Below are 14,800 nucleotides of genomic sequence, written 5' to 3'. Positions count from 1 at the left end.
TACTTATTATTTATCTTTTGTTGGTATTAGAAAAATTACATTTATTCACCACTAATAGTTTGAGGACAAAGAGAAAATAAGTTGGAAGAAAGAGAAAAATAAAAAAATAGTGAAATATTTCTAAATAAATAAATAAAAAACAACAGATCAAATAATAGAGACACTAAAAAATGCTCCTAAATAATAATAAATAGTATAGATAGATCATATATTATTTTTTATAATTATTAGTAATTAAAATATGTAATATAATATAATCAATTTATTCAAAACAAAAAGAAGTCCACCAATCCAGGCTGCGTGGGACTTTGGCAACCTATTTCCTTCACACATCTACGGCTAGGATTGAGACTCTACTTCTCTTCTAAACCAGTGATTAAACAACACTTGATAAAAATTTTCATTATATTTATTTAATTAAATAAATAAATAAATAAAATTATAAGATAACCTTAAACATGTTAGGTTTTAGATGATTTAGTAATTACTCGATTTTATATTACAAATTCCGAAGCATTTATAGTTTCATATTCATTAATTTTTACATACATAATATTCTCTCGTGTCTTGGCACGTGTTGTTAACTGATACATGCCATATAAAATCTGAAAAATTTACTAAATCTAAGAAATAATTAGATAAAACCTTGTGGAATACAATAAACTTAATATATACAAAAGATAAAATGACAAGGGAGTCAACATCATATCTTCCAAGCCATATCACAGGCTTGAAATGTGCTTGTTGTGATAAATCATCAAAGACTGAAAACATCATGCAAAATTTTAATTGGTTCGAGCGTGATTTAATCCGATTCAATTTCAAAATTTTCATCATATTACTGTTAGTGTTAACTTAAAACGACAATTCTTTTGAGGAACGAACGATATATTCTTTTGAAATTTTAATAATTGTATAAGCCGGCACACACAAAAATGAATTTCATTAAATGATTGCCTATATGTACATTACTTAGAAGGTTTGTGCATTATTTACAATGTAATTCTGAAGAGTGGTAATAAATAAAACTTTTTTGACTTGAATAAAATGGTTGGTCAATCTTTTCTTATATTTAATAATATTTGATCAAATTTATTGGTCAAAAATTGTCTTGGAAATTTCATGATTGCAACCATTAGGCAAAACCATCTCTTCTCACTAAATGCCAAATTTGAACAAAAGTAATCTTCCAAATATTTCACAAAATCTGTGCAGATTCTTCAAAAGAGTTGACATCACACCACAACCCAAATTTCCATATCCACCTCTTCCTATAACTCATGAGAGGATTCTTATTTCTATGTTCTAACAAAGCAAATTACTAAATCAAATCATTTTCACATTCACCCCACCAATTTTTAGCCAAATTTAGGGGGACATACATATAATTGTATATTTTTCTATATGTGTGTATGCTTCTAATACAAAATATTTCTTTAAATACATAAAAATATGATTTTCATGTGATATATATATATATGTATCATAAGTACAATATTTCTACAATGAAATATTTGAACTGTTTTTTGTAATATTAAATTATCAAAGCATCTGCTTCTGATGAAGACGAGTAGAGATTTTAATGGTAAATATGTGAGGGTTTAGCCAAAGCGGACGATAATCGTATAAATGTAGAGCATTAGAACGACGTGTTATCTCATGAGCCATGTGCCATTCGAATATATCTTGTGATGTTTCGTTTAAAATGGACATGACCTCACCTACAAAATGTCCCAACTTTTAAAAAGTCAAGAAATTAAAAAAAAAAAAGAGGGGCCAAGAATTAATTTAAAAAAAAATAGAAAATACAGATAGGTGTTAGATATAGATTAGCATAAATGTAGATAGTGATTAGAGTTGAAGTACTTGTAATTCATTTCATATACAAATAGAAGTGAGCAAAAGGGAGAGTGGAAATGAAATAGGGCTATACATATATAAATATAAAACGGACTTTCTTCACAACACATAATAGCACACAACACGCACAAAAAACACAGACGCATACAAAAACTTCCTCAAAATACAGACGCATATACATACAAAATCTCTATCTCTAATCTCCTCTCGCTCTCGAACACACACAGATAAAATCTCCTCACTCGCAACATAGTACACAAAGAGCCCAGGAAATTTGTGTAACCACGACACCTTGTTGCTCTCTCTAGAAAATTCGACGGAACAAACATATTTTTCAGCGTCTGTGACAACAGTACCACTCAAGGCGGCGAGCACGAAGGACTAGGGTTTTTACCCCTCATACCGAAGGATTTTGAGGGTATTTTTATTTTTCGTTGATTTCAATCCAAATATTTGGGTTCAGTCCTTTTTATTTAGTCATTGAAATACAGGGACTGTTTCTGAATTTTTTTGGGTGTTACTATACTTCTCAAACCCTAGGATTTTCTGGGATTTGGTTTTTGTCCTCGGATGGATTTTAGGGTCTAGGGTTTGAGTTTTTTCTGGAATTTTTATGGAGTCTGTTTGAAAATTCGCTCTGTTTTGCTGGAGTAGGGTAGTCCTGATTTTCTTGTTATCGGTGTATGAGGTACCCTTGGCTGTTTTCCTTGAGCATTGAGCCTTAAGAGGCTGTTGTTAACGCTGTTTCTCAACAGTGGAATGGTCACAGAAGCTTTGATTTATCGATTAACTGTGTAGAGGTGCCCGCAATTGACTTGACAGAGTATATCATTGTACAGAGAGGAGGGAAAAAAAAAACCTTGCTACCCTGTATAGGACAATTTACATTCTTTTGTTCGTATGCGCATGTCTTGGAGGATTAGATACGCATTTTTCCGACATGCTAGCTGGCATCCTCAATATTGAATATCGGAGCAGAGAAATTAGGGTGTTTCTGTGAAGAGAAGTGGGATTAGTATATGGGAATATTAGATGTAGTATAAAAAGTTATTATTAACTTTTCCGTGAAGGGACTTCAGTTTTGTTCCGGTGTGGAGACACGGCGCTAATCGGGCATTGACACACGGCAGTGGACGTGTCTTCATTAATATAAGAAGACAAGTCGAGTCTCTTTCCATTTATTAGTCATATATGATAATGTTTAGCAGTAGATATGGAAAGAAGTGAGCCCACATTAGTACCGGAATGGTTGAAAAACACTGGAAACTTGACTGGTGCCGGCTCTATATCACATTCAGGTAAATATTTTTAATCTGTAAAATAAAATCATTTGTCCCTACTCAATAGTTGGTTCCTAACGTTGCTTTTTCTGTTCTAGATGATCACGCTGCATCAAGGGTTGCAAGGAATAAGTCTTTTGTGAATAGTAATGGTCATGAGTTTGGGCGATCTTCCAGTTCTGAGAGAACTACCTCGTCGTATTTCCGCCGGAGTTCCAGTAGCAACAGTTCTGGTAATTTTAGGTCTTACAGTAGTTTTGGTAGGAGTCAGCGCGATAGGGACTGGGAGAAGGATGTATATGATTCCCGTGACCAAGACAAGTCAGTTTTGGCGGACCATTGGCATTGGGACTTTTCAGATCCATTGGGCAATTCCTTGTTAAGTAAATATGAGCGGGATGGGTTAAGGCGTTCTCAGTCGATGGTTTCTGGAAAACGTGGTGATACCTGGCCTAAAAAGGTTGTAACTGACTTGAGCAGTGCGAGTGGAAAGAATGCTAATGGTTTGCTCTACAGGGGAAGTCCTGTTGGTGGGAGGGCAAAAAAAGCCACTTTTGAGAAAGATTTTCCTTCCTTAGGAGCAGATGAAAGAGCAGTTGTTCCTGAGGTTGGAAGAGTCCCATCTCCTGGCTTAAGTACTGCCATTCAGAGCCTACCTGTTGGTACCTCAGGTTTGATAGTTGGTGAAAAATGGACATCAGCGTTGGCAGAGGTTCCTGTGTTAGTTGGAAGCAATGGAACTGCCTTATCGTCTGTGCAACAAGCTGCTCCATCCAGTTCAGCATCTGTGGCTTTGGGCTCAACCACCAGTCTCAACATGGCAGAAGCTGTGGCACAGGGTCCTAGTCGTGCTCAGACTACCCCTCAGGTAGGCCCTGTCCTCCTTTATTATGGGAGATTTTCATTCTCTAGTGTGCTAATCCATGATATTCGTTGTTCTAGTTATCTGTTGGAACACAGAGACTTGAAGAATTGGCGATCAAACAATCCAGGCAATTGATTCCCGTGACACCATCCATGCCAAAAGCTTTGGTAAGAATGCAACTATTTCTGGCTATACAAAATGCATAGGAAATGATTACAAGATATGCATGCTTACCTTGAAACTTGAGCATTTTAATATGGGGGAGTGGTCATTTTATGTCCACCTAGATATATTGTTTAGAATACCCAAGCGTTTTATAATGATGCTGTCGTTACATTTGCTTTTGCCTCACGTGGTGGCCCTCCATTATTGAAAATGTGGATGCTATCAGTCTGGAGTATATTTGTGTTTAGCAGATCATGAAGCCTGGGAGACCCATGAACTACGGCTTGGGGGAAGATTGAGCATGTAATGGAAGGAGATATGGGGATTGGACTGCTTTCTTCTTCACTTCCCTTCCAAATTTTGCTAGTTCTCATTTTTAGATGTTATTAGAGTACATAGGATAAATCGTGGTTGAACGTTTATTTGTGCACCAGAGTCAAAAGGCAAAGACAGATTTGGGTTGGATAAAAGAACACAAGAAGCATATAGAGAGCAATGACTTAAAAACTATGGCTGTCACTTAGCAATGCTGGTTATATTTGAGAAGTAGCATATAACCATAGAAGTGGATAGGATAAGAATTCACAAGGAGAACTAGTACGTTTTAGTTCATGTCATTATGTAGTCACTGATTCTGATAAAGTAGCATAACAGTCTCTGCAATATTTTATTGTCTGAGGTGCACTTGTAATGTTGTTTACCAGTGGGATGCCCCAAGATAGCTCTTAGACCTGCTGTTATATGTTTTTGTGTGAAATGAGAATATGTTTGGATTAGTTAATGAGATGTGTTTTGTATTGAATTGTGATGTCAAATCATCATATTTCCAATGAGAATATGTACAAACATGTTTTCAAGTTTCAAAAAATACAAACTGAATGGAAACATAAACAAACAGGCTGTTACAGTGTTTGAGTGCAACTCTCATTTTACTGTTATTTTCCTTGGAAGATATTTGTGCAGTTAGTGAAACACTCACGGGATGATGTTAAATTATCTGAAAAAGAAACAGATGTAATATGCATTGGATGACTGAAGTAATTGTTAATTGAGAAAGATCATAGAAAGTCAAGGACAAGAGTTTTGAAGAGTAGACATAACTGATAGTAAATGGCTTGGTCTTTAACCAGTAATAATCTTTTTTTCTCCAGCTTTTGTGAGAGAGAAATACATGACTTCTCTGTGTTCTTGTTCTTATTTATTTAGGAAGCATTTACAACAGAGGGGAGATATTGAGAGTTTCCAACAATCGCTCCGACCTAGGTTTAGGAGATAAACCAGTACTGACCTGTTTAACTGCAGAACTTATGGGAGAAATAATTGCTGCAAATCTGCAATGCAGTTTTATTCTGGATACCTGTGACTTTGTTATTGCTTTTGGTGTATTCAATGGCCTGAATTGGTGTTTTCACAAAGATTTGGGATGAAATGATGCATCTTTTATGATAGTGAATGACAATTATTGCTGACGAAAATGAGGAAAATAAATTTGGAGGAACTTGTGATGTGGCCAGCAGAGAAATTTGGACCACTGTTGACCTTGAGGGCATTCTTTTTGTGTTTCCACTTTCATTGTGATCTGTTTTGGTTTTCCAACTTGTGATCTATGTTCTTTAATAAGAAAAACTTTATTCATATCCTGTTTGATTTTATTGTCTTTTCCCTTCAAATGACAATCTTTCTTTAAAGGGCTAACAGCTTCCATGTGTTGACACCACTTTATGGATATTGCTTGTGGACTCTTTTCCATCACTGTTAGAGGAAGAATATTTCCGAGGAAAGCTATTAATGCAAATTCCAATTATTAAATCTTCTTCAAACATAGTATGCTCGTGGATCAATTGCTCGCATCATAGTTGCATCAGATGACATATTTGTGCCTGTTGGTGGATTTTGGTTTCAATTGTTTTGGCAAGTACTACAGTGGAAATATATTATATGTCTCTGTTCTTCAATTGGTGCTTGCTGATTCATAGATTTTCCTTGCTTTGTGTCAAATAAATGGAATGAGTTCTGATCCTGTTCACTTTGTCTGTTACTTGGAGTTGTTCTTTGGTAAGTTGGTCTATTATATTCAACACTTCTGTCGTCATTTCATTTCATTTACTAAATTTATATACGGGCAGGTTCTACCATTTTCTCATGGACTGTTTTTGTAATTGCTTGAACTATGCTAGTGGTTGGACAAGGAAACAGAGAAAAGACCTTGGATTATGTTATTGGAGAGTTGGACTGCAGTATTCTAGAAATGTGATAATTTGATGTCCTTTTATCTTCTTCTATTAAAATTATGCCTGGCAGCCTACTGTTATGAATTATTGTAGAAAATCATAAACTGATGGTCCCTGTTAGCCCCTTTCAGCACAATATGGAGGAACATTGCTAGTTGGCTCAAAGACAGCCATGTTTAGTTTTGTGTTTCATTTTCTGTGCGAGGGTCTGCTATGTGATAAAGTTGATTGTGAGAGAATACGGTCTTAACCCAATGCTATATCGGCTCTGCCTATTCATGGTTCTGTAAATTGAATATATTGACTAGTCTTGGTTTAATGCCACTAAACTGCAAATTACATTGGTAATATGTTGTTAATTTATTTTGAATTTTGCTCCAGGTGTTGACTTCTTCAGATAAACCGAAAGGTAAGGTGGGCCAGCAGCAGCATTCCATATCATCTTCACTTCCTCTTAATCACTCTCCTCGTGGTGGGGCGGTGAAGGGTGATGTTGCAAAGGCATCTAATGTGGGAAAGCTCCAAGTTCTTAAGCCTGTGCGAGAAAAAAATGGTGTCACCCCTGTTGTAAAGGATAACTTGAGTCCAACAAGTAGTAGCAAAGTAGTAACTTCTACTCTTGCTGTTTCCCCATCTGTTTCTGGATCTGCAGCAACCAGGGGCCTTCCGAACAATGGAGTGCATGACCGTAAGCCTTCATTGACTGTGCTGGAGAAGCGGCCCACTTCTCAAGCTCAAAGTCGAAATGATTTTTTCAACCTAGTCAGAAAGAAATCTATGCCAAACTCCTCTTCTGCTGTAGCTGATTCAGCAATGGCAAACTGCTCATCTGTCCTGGATACTGGCACTGCTATATCACCATCTTTCTCAGATAAGGATGTTGAAATAGATATTTTGCCCTCTTCTAATACGCCTAAGGCTGCAGATGTGCCATTAAGCAATAGCCTGAGCGCGGACCGTTTGTCTGAGGAGAAAGGTGACTTGACCAGCAATGGTGATGCTTGTGATGCTCAGAATTATGTTAGAAATGGAAAGAAGTATCCTAGCTCTGATCCTATCATCTCGGAGGAGGAAGAGGCCGCCTTCCTACGCTCGTTAGGCTGGGATGAGAACAGTGACGAGGGTGCTCTTACTGATGAAGAAATCAATGCATTCTACAGGGATTTAACAAAGGTATATCCTAGACTGAAATTTAGTCCATGTTTGCTGTATAATGTTATGCTTGTATTTTTCACTGAAAATTAAGTGTACCTCGTGTCTTGTGCAGTACATTGATTCAAATCCATCCTTCAGAATACTACAAGGTGTACAGCTAAAATTCTTGTTGCCGTTTGGCTCAGAGCTTGGAGGCATTGGTGGTATTTCTTCTGGATTGAGTTCATCTGATGCTAAGCTGGAATCTTGATTTTGATGGAGAAGAGGAGTTTTCTAATGATTCATTTTGAAGGAGGAACATGCATTGGTGGCAGCCAAGTAGAGGATAAGAAGGGGAAGGTGTGTTGATAGTTTTGATGGTTTCATGGAAGTGGAATAGGAATAAGTAACTGATGGTCCTTCTCACGATGACTTGCTGATGACTGTTGCCCTCTGTGGGATCTAGACTTTATTAAGTTGAAAAGTTTGAGTAAAGAGAATAGAGATAGTTTTTTTTTAATCAAGCTGCTCGAGGACATTGCTCATCCGCGCAAAGTCTGGGTCTTGACAGTTTTGGTTCTTTTCTCGAATAGGAATTTTTCAAACAAATGGTTTTGTGATTTCTTTTAGGGAAAAAAAGGCAAGAATTTATTACTATATCTATACTCTGTTTTTCCAGTCTTTTTAGCTCCTGATATTTTCTTTGTATTGCGGCGTGGGCGTGATTTCTACTTCTTAAGCCTCTTTCCAACAAGTAGAGTATGAAGAGGTTTTGGGAAGGATTGTTTGTGAAATTTGGGAGGGCTTCAGTAAGGATTTCAGAGTTGTATATCTGATCAAAATGGAATTGGTTTGTCTCATTAGGAGTGGAGGAAAATTGGTGGTGTAATAATTTGAAAATGGGATGGGGGGAGCTTTAGATAAACTGACATGGAATTTAGTAGTGGTGTGCATAAATCGGTTTAACCAGTCGAACCGGATCTAACAGAAAATTCAGTTGGGATAAAAACCGAATCGAAATTTTTGGTTCGGTCATCGATTTTTTTTTTAAAATCGGTTTTCAGTTCGGTTTTTTGGTCAATGGTAACCAAACCGAACTGAAAATCGATTTTTTAAATATTATATTAAATAAAATATTTATTATGTATATATATTATATTATATTTATATATTAATAATATATTATTATTAATGTATACTTCTGACTTGTACTATAAAATTAGAATTTAATTTTGGTATTTGTATTTTGGATAAAATTAAAAAATATTATAATAATTTATATATATTATTTAAAAAAATAATTTTTTTGATTTTTAACCGAACTGAACCGAACCATTTCGGTTCGAGTTTCGTTTTCAAAAACTCCGAACCGAAATGCACAGAATTTAGAATGCTGTAGACGGAGGGAGCTGCGTATTGAAAGTGGGAGCATTTGTTTGTTGCATCACCACATTCCGATTCCACCCTCTTTCAACTCCTTAAGAGTTGTTATTCAACAAATCTAAATAAACTATGGGTGTGGAATGATGGATGATAATGACCCCATTTTTTTTTCTTTCTAATGATAGAAAGAATTAGTGTGAAAGGGAAGGGGTGAGGAGTACTAAGGAGAGGTGAGAATTAGAATTATGATGGTCTAATAAGACGAAAATCAAAAGATTTTATCATTTGAAAAATAAACATATGCGACAATTAATACAATCATCTGTCTAACTACTATCTTTATACATTTAAATATATATTCCATGAAAACTATGTACAGAGTGTTTTAGCTCCCTCTTACAACATGCTGGACAGGTAGGACGCCTCCGTGGTGTGTCTATTTGCAGAGGTGCCCCCTTCATTTCTCATCTTCGTTTTGTTGACGACACATCGATTTTCTGTCGAGCTTCTCCTGAGTGTACCGAGGCAATGAAGCATGTCTTGGAGGTTTATCGTTTTGCTTCGAGATAGGAGATAAATTTCACTAAATTTTTTATGGATTTTAGCCGAAACATAGAGGAGAGCTTTTCCTTCCAAATTATGGTTGGATTCTCGATCAGATGGGAGAACAAAATGAAACTCTATTTGGGCCTCCCTTCGAGAGCGGCTTGCTCGAAAATGGAGCTTTTTACCATTACCCGGGACAGAGTTTGATAAAAGATAACATGTTGGAATGAGAAATTATTGTCTCAAGCAGAAAAGGAAGTGTTGATAAAATTAGTCATTCAAGTAGTCCCTACCTATGCTATGGGTTGTTTTGGACTTCCGATAGCATGGTGGCCAATTTCTGGTGGAGCAATAGGGGGCAGAATAAGATTCAATGGGTCTCGTGAAACTGCTCGTGTGAGAGTAAGTTCATGGGTGACTTGGGATTCCATCAGCTTCATATATTTAATTTTTACGATGTTGGTTAAATAACTTTGGCATATTTGGATCCACCCGGACAAACAGATCAGTCAAGTCTCAAAGCTAAGTACTTCCCTATCAGGGACGTGTTCTTAGCCACTTTGGGTAGTAGACCTTCCTTTACCTGGCACAGTATATTGGTAGCTCAAAACTTGTTTCAAGCGGGATGCAGGTTTACCTTATTGGGATGTTCTTAAATGGTTATTTAGATACTTGAATGGATCTATGAATTATGGTATAAGATTTTCTAAATGTAATGATGGTGTTAAACTTATTCGATATGTGGATTCTAATTATACTAATGATGGATATAGTAGAAAATCAACAACTTCATATGTACTTACTTTATGTAGCTCATGCATAAGCTGGAAATCCCAACTTCAACACATTATTGCATTATCTACTACTGAGGCTAGATATATTGCTACTACAGAAGCTTTTAAAGAACCAGTTTTGTTAAAAGGATTATTAGATGAGATAGAATTCTTAAAGGAAAAAGTAACAGTATTTTCAAACAATCAATCAGGATTTCAAATTTGTAAAAAATCAATCTGATAGAATAAAACATATCGAATTTAGATACCATTTTATAAGGGACATAGTTGGAAAAAAATAATCAACTTAAAAAAGATAAACATTGACCTAAACCCAAAAGATATGGGAACCAAATATTTACCTTTAGAAAAATGTAAAACTTGTCTTCAAATACTAAACTTAGGATAATTTTTTTAACCCATATCTATGCTTGTATTTCTCCTCCATTTTGCAGGTACCTCCTATGGCAAATAATGGCTATGATGATAGTCGAGATCCGGCCTTGGACCTGGTTTCTTTGGATCCTGGTCCAAGATGGAAAATATTAAAATAAATCGTCTATGACCATTTTAAGTAGGCCCAAGACCCACCTTCTCATTTGGATGGCTCCCATTTTTCTCCCAAGACTGTTAGGCCCACTAAGACAAACCCAGCCCACCAACCAACCCGACCCACTATCCTACCCGACTTGATAAGCTTTATTTAAAAGCTCCTAACCCTAACCCTCTCTCTCATTAGCATCACTCTCTCCCCTTCTTCCTCCTCGGCTGCTGCCGTCTCCTAGCATTCTCCCCACCTCTTTGTTTCTTCACCAATAGTTTTTAATAGCTTTGGAAACTCATTCCACCGTCCAAATCTCCCTCTTTCTCTTATATTTCTACCGTATAGATAAACCCACTTGATATGAAAATATACACACTACCTAAGAAGAAAAACTGAGAGATTTTGATAGATCTTTGTGATACTTTTCTAAATGGCTAAGTTGTTCTTTGTGAACAACTCTTGGTGGTCTCTTGGTAAGATTTTGGAGCAACCGTGAGAAAGGTTGCCGGCCTTTTGTGCTTGTGTTTTTGGCTCTCTGAATCTCGGCTCCCTGAGCCTCTTTACTGCTTTATTTTTTTCTGTTGTAATTTTATTATTATTGTATTATTCTTTTATAAATAAATTTCTATTATTTTTTTTTGGAAACTATAAATTTCATAAATGAAAAAAAGAGGTATAATACAACAGTGCTCGTATGATATGTTATCTCTCGATATGCCAAGGGATACGCCATAATCTATAACGTGCACTAAAGCTAACAGAGCTAGAAAGATTTTTGCTAAGAATCCGTAGTCTGGCGTCCTCTATGATTAATCTAGCTAACGTAGCTGGCGACCCTCGAAGTGTGCTCGAACCGTCTCATATTGCGTTCCCTCCAAATGTGGTAAATGCATACCCCAAGTAGCACACGGTATGCCATATTAATAATGTGTTTGCCCCTCCACTTCCTAGAAGCCTATTCAATATCCATCCGCCACTGTCTGTTAGGCCAACGAAATTGAATATCGTCTGATAATAATCAAACAACATCTACTATACTGACAATATAGTCTATAAATTAACAATTTGTATTATTACCAAGGATTGTTAAAGTCACAATATTTATAATAGTTGATTAGGGCTATTTTTGGGCTTCTAACTGAAGGGATAAACCCCCAACAATATCCAATATTATTTGAATTATAAGTTGATTACAAGTTGAGTTGACTGCATCTGCCTCTTCCACTACTAATTAAATTTTAATTCTTGTGAAGAACGTGAAAACATACTAACCCTCCTTTCAACCCATTTTATTATCCATTACCAACACTTTCCTCACCTAACATATTAAAATAAATATATATACATGTGACTTTGTGGACCTTCCTATATATATATATATATATATATATTTTAGTTGGCACCCAAATACGAATCTTAGGATAAAGAAAAATATATTCAGAATTTTATTCAATAATTTCGATATACATACATATAGCCAGAATTACGTAAACCCCAATAGTCGTTAAAAATAATAAAAAGAAAAAAGATAGATTAGTATTCAGACGTATCTTTTATTTTACATATTTGATTTTAATAATTAATTATATTTGATATCAAAAAAATTATATATAATTGAACGCTAGATACGTACTCAATTGTTCAATAATAATAGTAACTATTGATTAGTTATACATATATGATATTGATAATTAATTATATTTGATTGTTGATGATTGAAACTCGAAAATATAGTTGTAATTGATTATAAAAGAGCCGTAGATCAAAGTGCTAATTAATTAAAGAGGGCACAATGAACTTATTTTTGGAATATTTAAATTGAATTATAGAAGAAATCACAACCTTAAGTCAACAACATTAAAATTGAAACAAACTTCAATTAAAAGCTGTATGTGTAGTTAATTAGATGCATTAATTACTTATCATTCTCACTGCCATTGTTTAATTATATACTTTAATTATTATTTTTATATAATATTCGAGAGTTTATGTATAATATAAAAAATTAATAATATATACTCCATCTTCATGTTTGAGAAATCATCAGCTCTGATCGTCAAAGTCAACCGTCAGATCTACCCAATCACAGATCATATTGAATATATAAATAACGGGAATTTCATATACGTAAAATAAAAGAATATATATGAAGTAAAATATTATTTTATAATAGAGATATGTGGAATTAATTGATATATGTAGGTAGATAGGTGGGGGAATTGGTCCTGCAGGAGGACTTCCAGCTTTCAACTTCTAGCTATTATTAAGTCCACCCTCTTTAATTAAACTATAATTAATTAAGCTATAGCCCCAAGAAATTAGTAAAGGAACAAACTAAATATTATTATACCATGATCAAAAGCTGATTAATATAATTTAATCTCTCGACTTCACATAAATGTCGATCTGGTGGAAAAGTTGATAAATTCATAATCCAATTAAATGAGAAAGGACGGAAATTTATCTTAACTGAGTGATTAAGACTGAGCTTTTATAAATGAATTTGAGATTATTGGTCGGGTTTAAATTCTATCAAGACTAATTGATATTTGTCTCATTTTATGTGAATTTATTTTTATTATTCTATATTATATTAAAATATTAAATAATTTTATTATTATCACTTCTATAAAAAAAAAATAATAATAATAAAATGGGTGTGTGTGTTGAGGTCTTCTAGTTGACTATTTCCAGATCTGCGATCCCAAGAAGGCTTCTCATCAGTTCATAGGATTTCGTACTCACCTCAGCATCTTCCATATTAATTCAAATTATATTATATTATTTATGTCACCTCCAATTTATTTATTTATTTTAATTATAAAATAGAATTATAATTAATATGCTTTCAGCTACGTAGTTACTAGTAGATCCTATTTAGTTAGTTTTTCTTTAATATTAAATTCAATTCATACATTAATATGACTCTAAATAAAATTAAATAAACACATAAATTGAGATAAATACTCACATATTTGATGGGACTCGAATTTATAACATCAAACTTGTTCATAAAAATTCAATCTTAACCTCGACCAAAACATCATTCGTACCTAGCTAGTTTAATAGTTTGGATTCTCTATTTTAAATTATTACTTTAGGTTGTGGTTCGATAATTTGTATGCAAGTTTGTCACTAGAAGAAATATTACTTATGATAATGATCAGTTACTATAGTTAAAAGTGAAAAAATATGGCAAAAATTGACTAACTATGATTGTGCAACGATTATTAGCAGTTATGTTTTGAAGAATGTCAAAATATTAATTACAACTAAAAATCATAACAAATGTCTTTGTTATATGAAGCATGATATATATTCATTATTCATAGTCAAAATTTAAATTTTTATTTCAATTTTTTTAAGCATGGTAGCTAGTATTGATTTATCATAATTTTTAAATAGTATTTATTAAATATAATGTACGAAATATATATGTGTATATTTTTTGGTAGATTGTGAGTATAAATACCTTAGACGTCTTCGTACACATGACCCACATATACGAAAAGTATAATACAAAATACAATGTATATTTGTAAAAAAATATATATATCGACGATTACTTTACCAATTAGATCGATACATGTTTAATATGAAAAGGACATTATAGTAATTTCAAAATCAGCTGAGCAAATCTTGAAAAGCCTGCCCCACCAGAATATTGATTTGGATATAAACCAATCGTTTTAGTTAATCTTTCACGCTATAAATTATATTATAAAATAAAAATAAAATATATATGGCAAAATTATATTTTAGTCCCATGGAATAGAGGATTCAACATTTTAGTCCTCTATTTTACAGAATTTTTAAATTAAAAAACTTAGCACATTTAAAACTCAAGCACATTTAGTTTTATAAATCTCATAAAATAAAGGACTAAATGTGACGACTTTTCTCAATTATGAGATCATTTTAAAAATTCGATAAAGTAAAGATTAAATATGTCAAATTTTTCTAATTTTGAGATCATTTGGAAATCTTGTTAATGTGTCGAATTCTCTCAATTTTGAAAC

General features: G+C 34.0%; 1 protein-coding gene across 1 annotated transcript; it reads left to right on the top strand.

Annotated features, from left to right (window-relative positions):
* The first annotated feature begins 1,957 nt into the window (after positions 1 to 1,957).
* LOC105169167 (uncharacterized) lies at positions 1,958 to 8,192 on the top strand. The gene is made up of 5 exons (XM_011089493.3): positions 1,958 to 3,158; positions 3,239 to 4,008; positions 4,083 to 4,172; positions 6,783 to 7,574; positions 7,669 to 8,192. Exons 1-5 carry the CDS (start codon positions 3,074 to 3,076, stop codon positions 7,804 to 7,806), a joined length of 1,875 nt encoding a protein of 624 aa, XP_011087795.1. The 5' UTR covers positions 1,958 to 3,073; the 3' UTR covers positions 7,807 to 8,192.
* The last annotated feature ends 6,608 nt before the right edge of the window (positions 8,193 to 14,800 follow it).

The sequence above is a fragment of the Sesamum indicum genome, linkage group LG8 (assembly GCF_026168435.1).
Source record: "Sesamum indicum cultivar Baizhima isolate 11 linkage group LG8, ASM2616843v1, whole genome shotgun sequence".
Taxonomy (NCBI): Eukaryota; Viridiplantae; Streptophyta; class Magnoliopsida; order Lamiales; family Pedaliaceae; genus Sesamum; species Sesamum indicum.
The sequence above is the reverse complement of the archived record's forward strand: the minus strand, read 5'-3'. Positions and strand labels throughout refer to the sequence as shown.

What these genes read in the sequence shown, in the direction of transcription:
- LOC105169167 (XM_011089493.3), top strand. Translation starts at nt 3,074, where the DNA reads ATGGAAAGAAGTGAGCCCACATTAGTACCGGAATGGTTGAAAAACACT. An exon ending in CGGCTCTATATCACATTCAG is followed by an intron (nt 3,159 to 3,238) that starts GTAAATATTTTT and finishes TTTCTGTTCTAG; the next exon opens with ATGATCACGCTGCATCAAGG. An exon ending in GTGCTCAGACTACCCCTCAG is followed by an intron (nt 4,009 to 4,082) that starts GTAGGCCCTGTC and finishes TCGTTGTTCTAG; the next exon opens with TTATCTGTTGGAACACAGAG.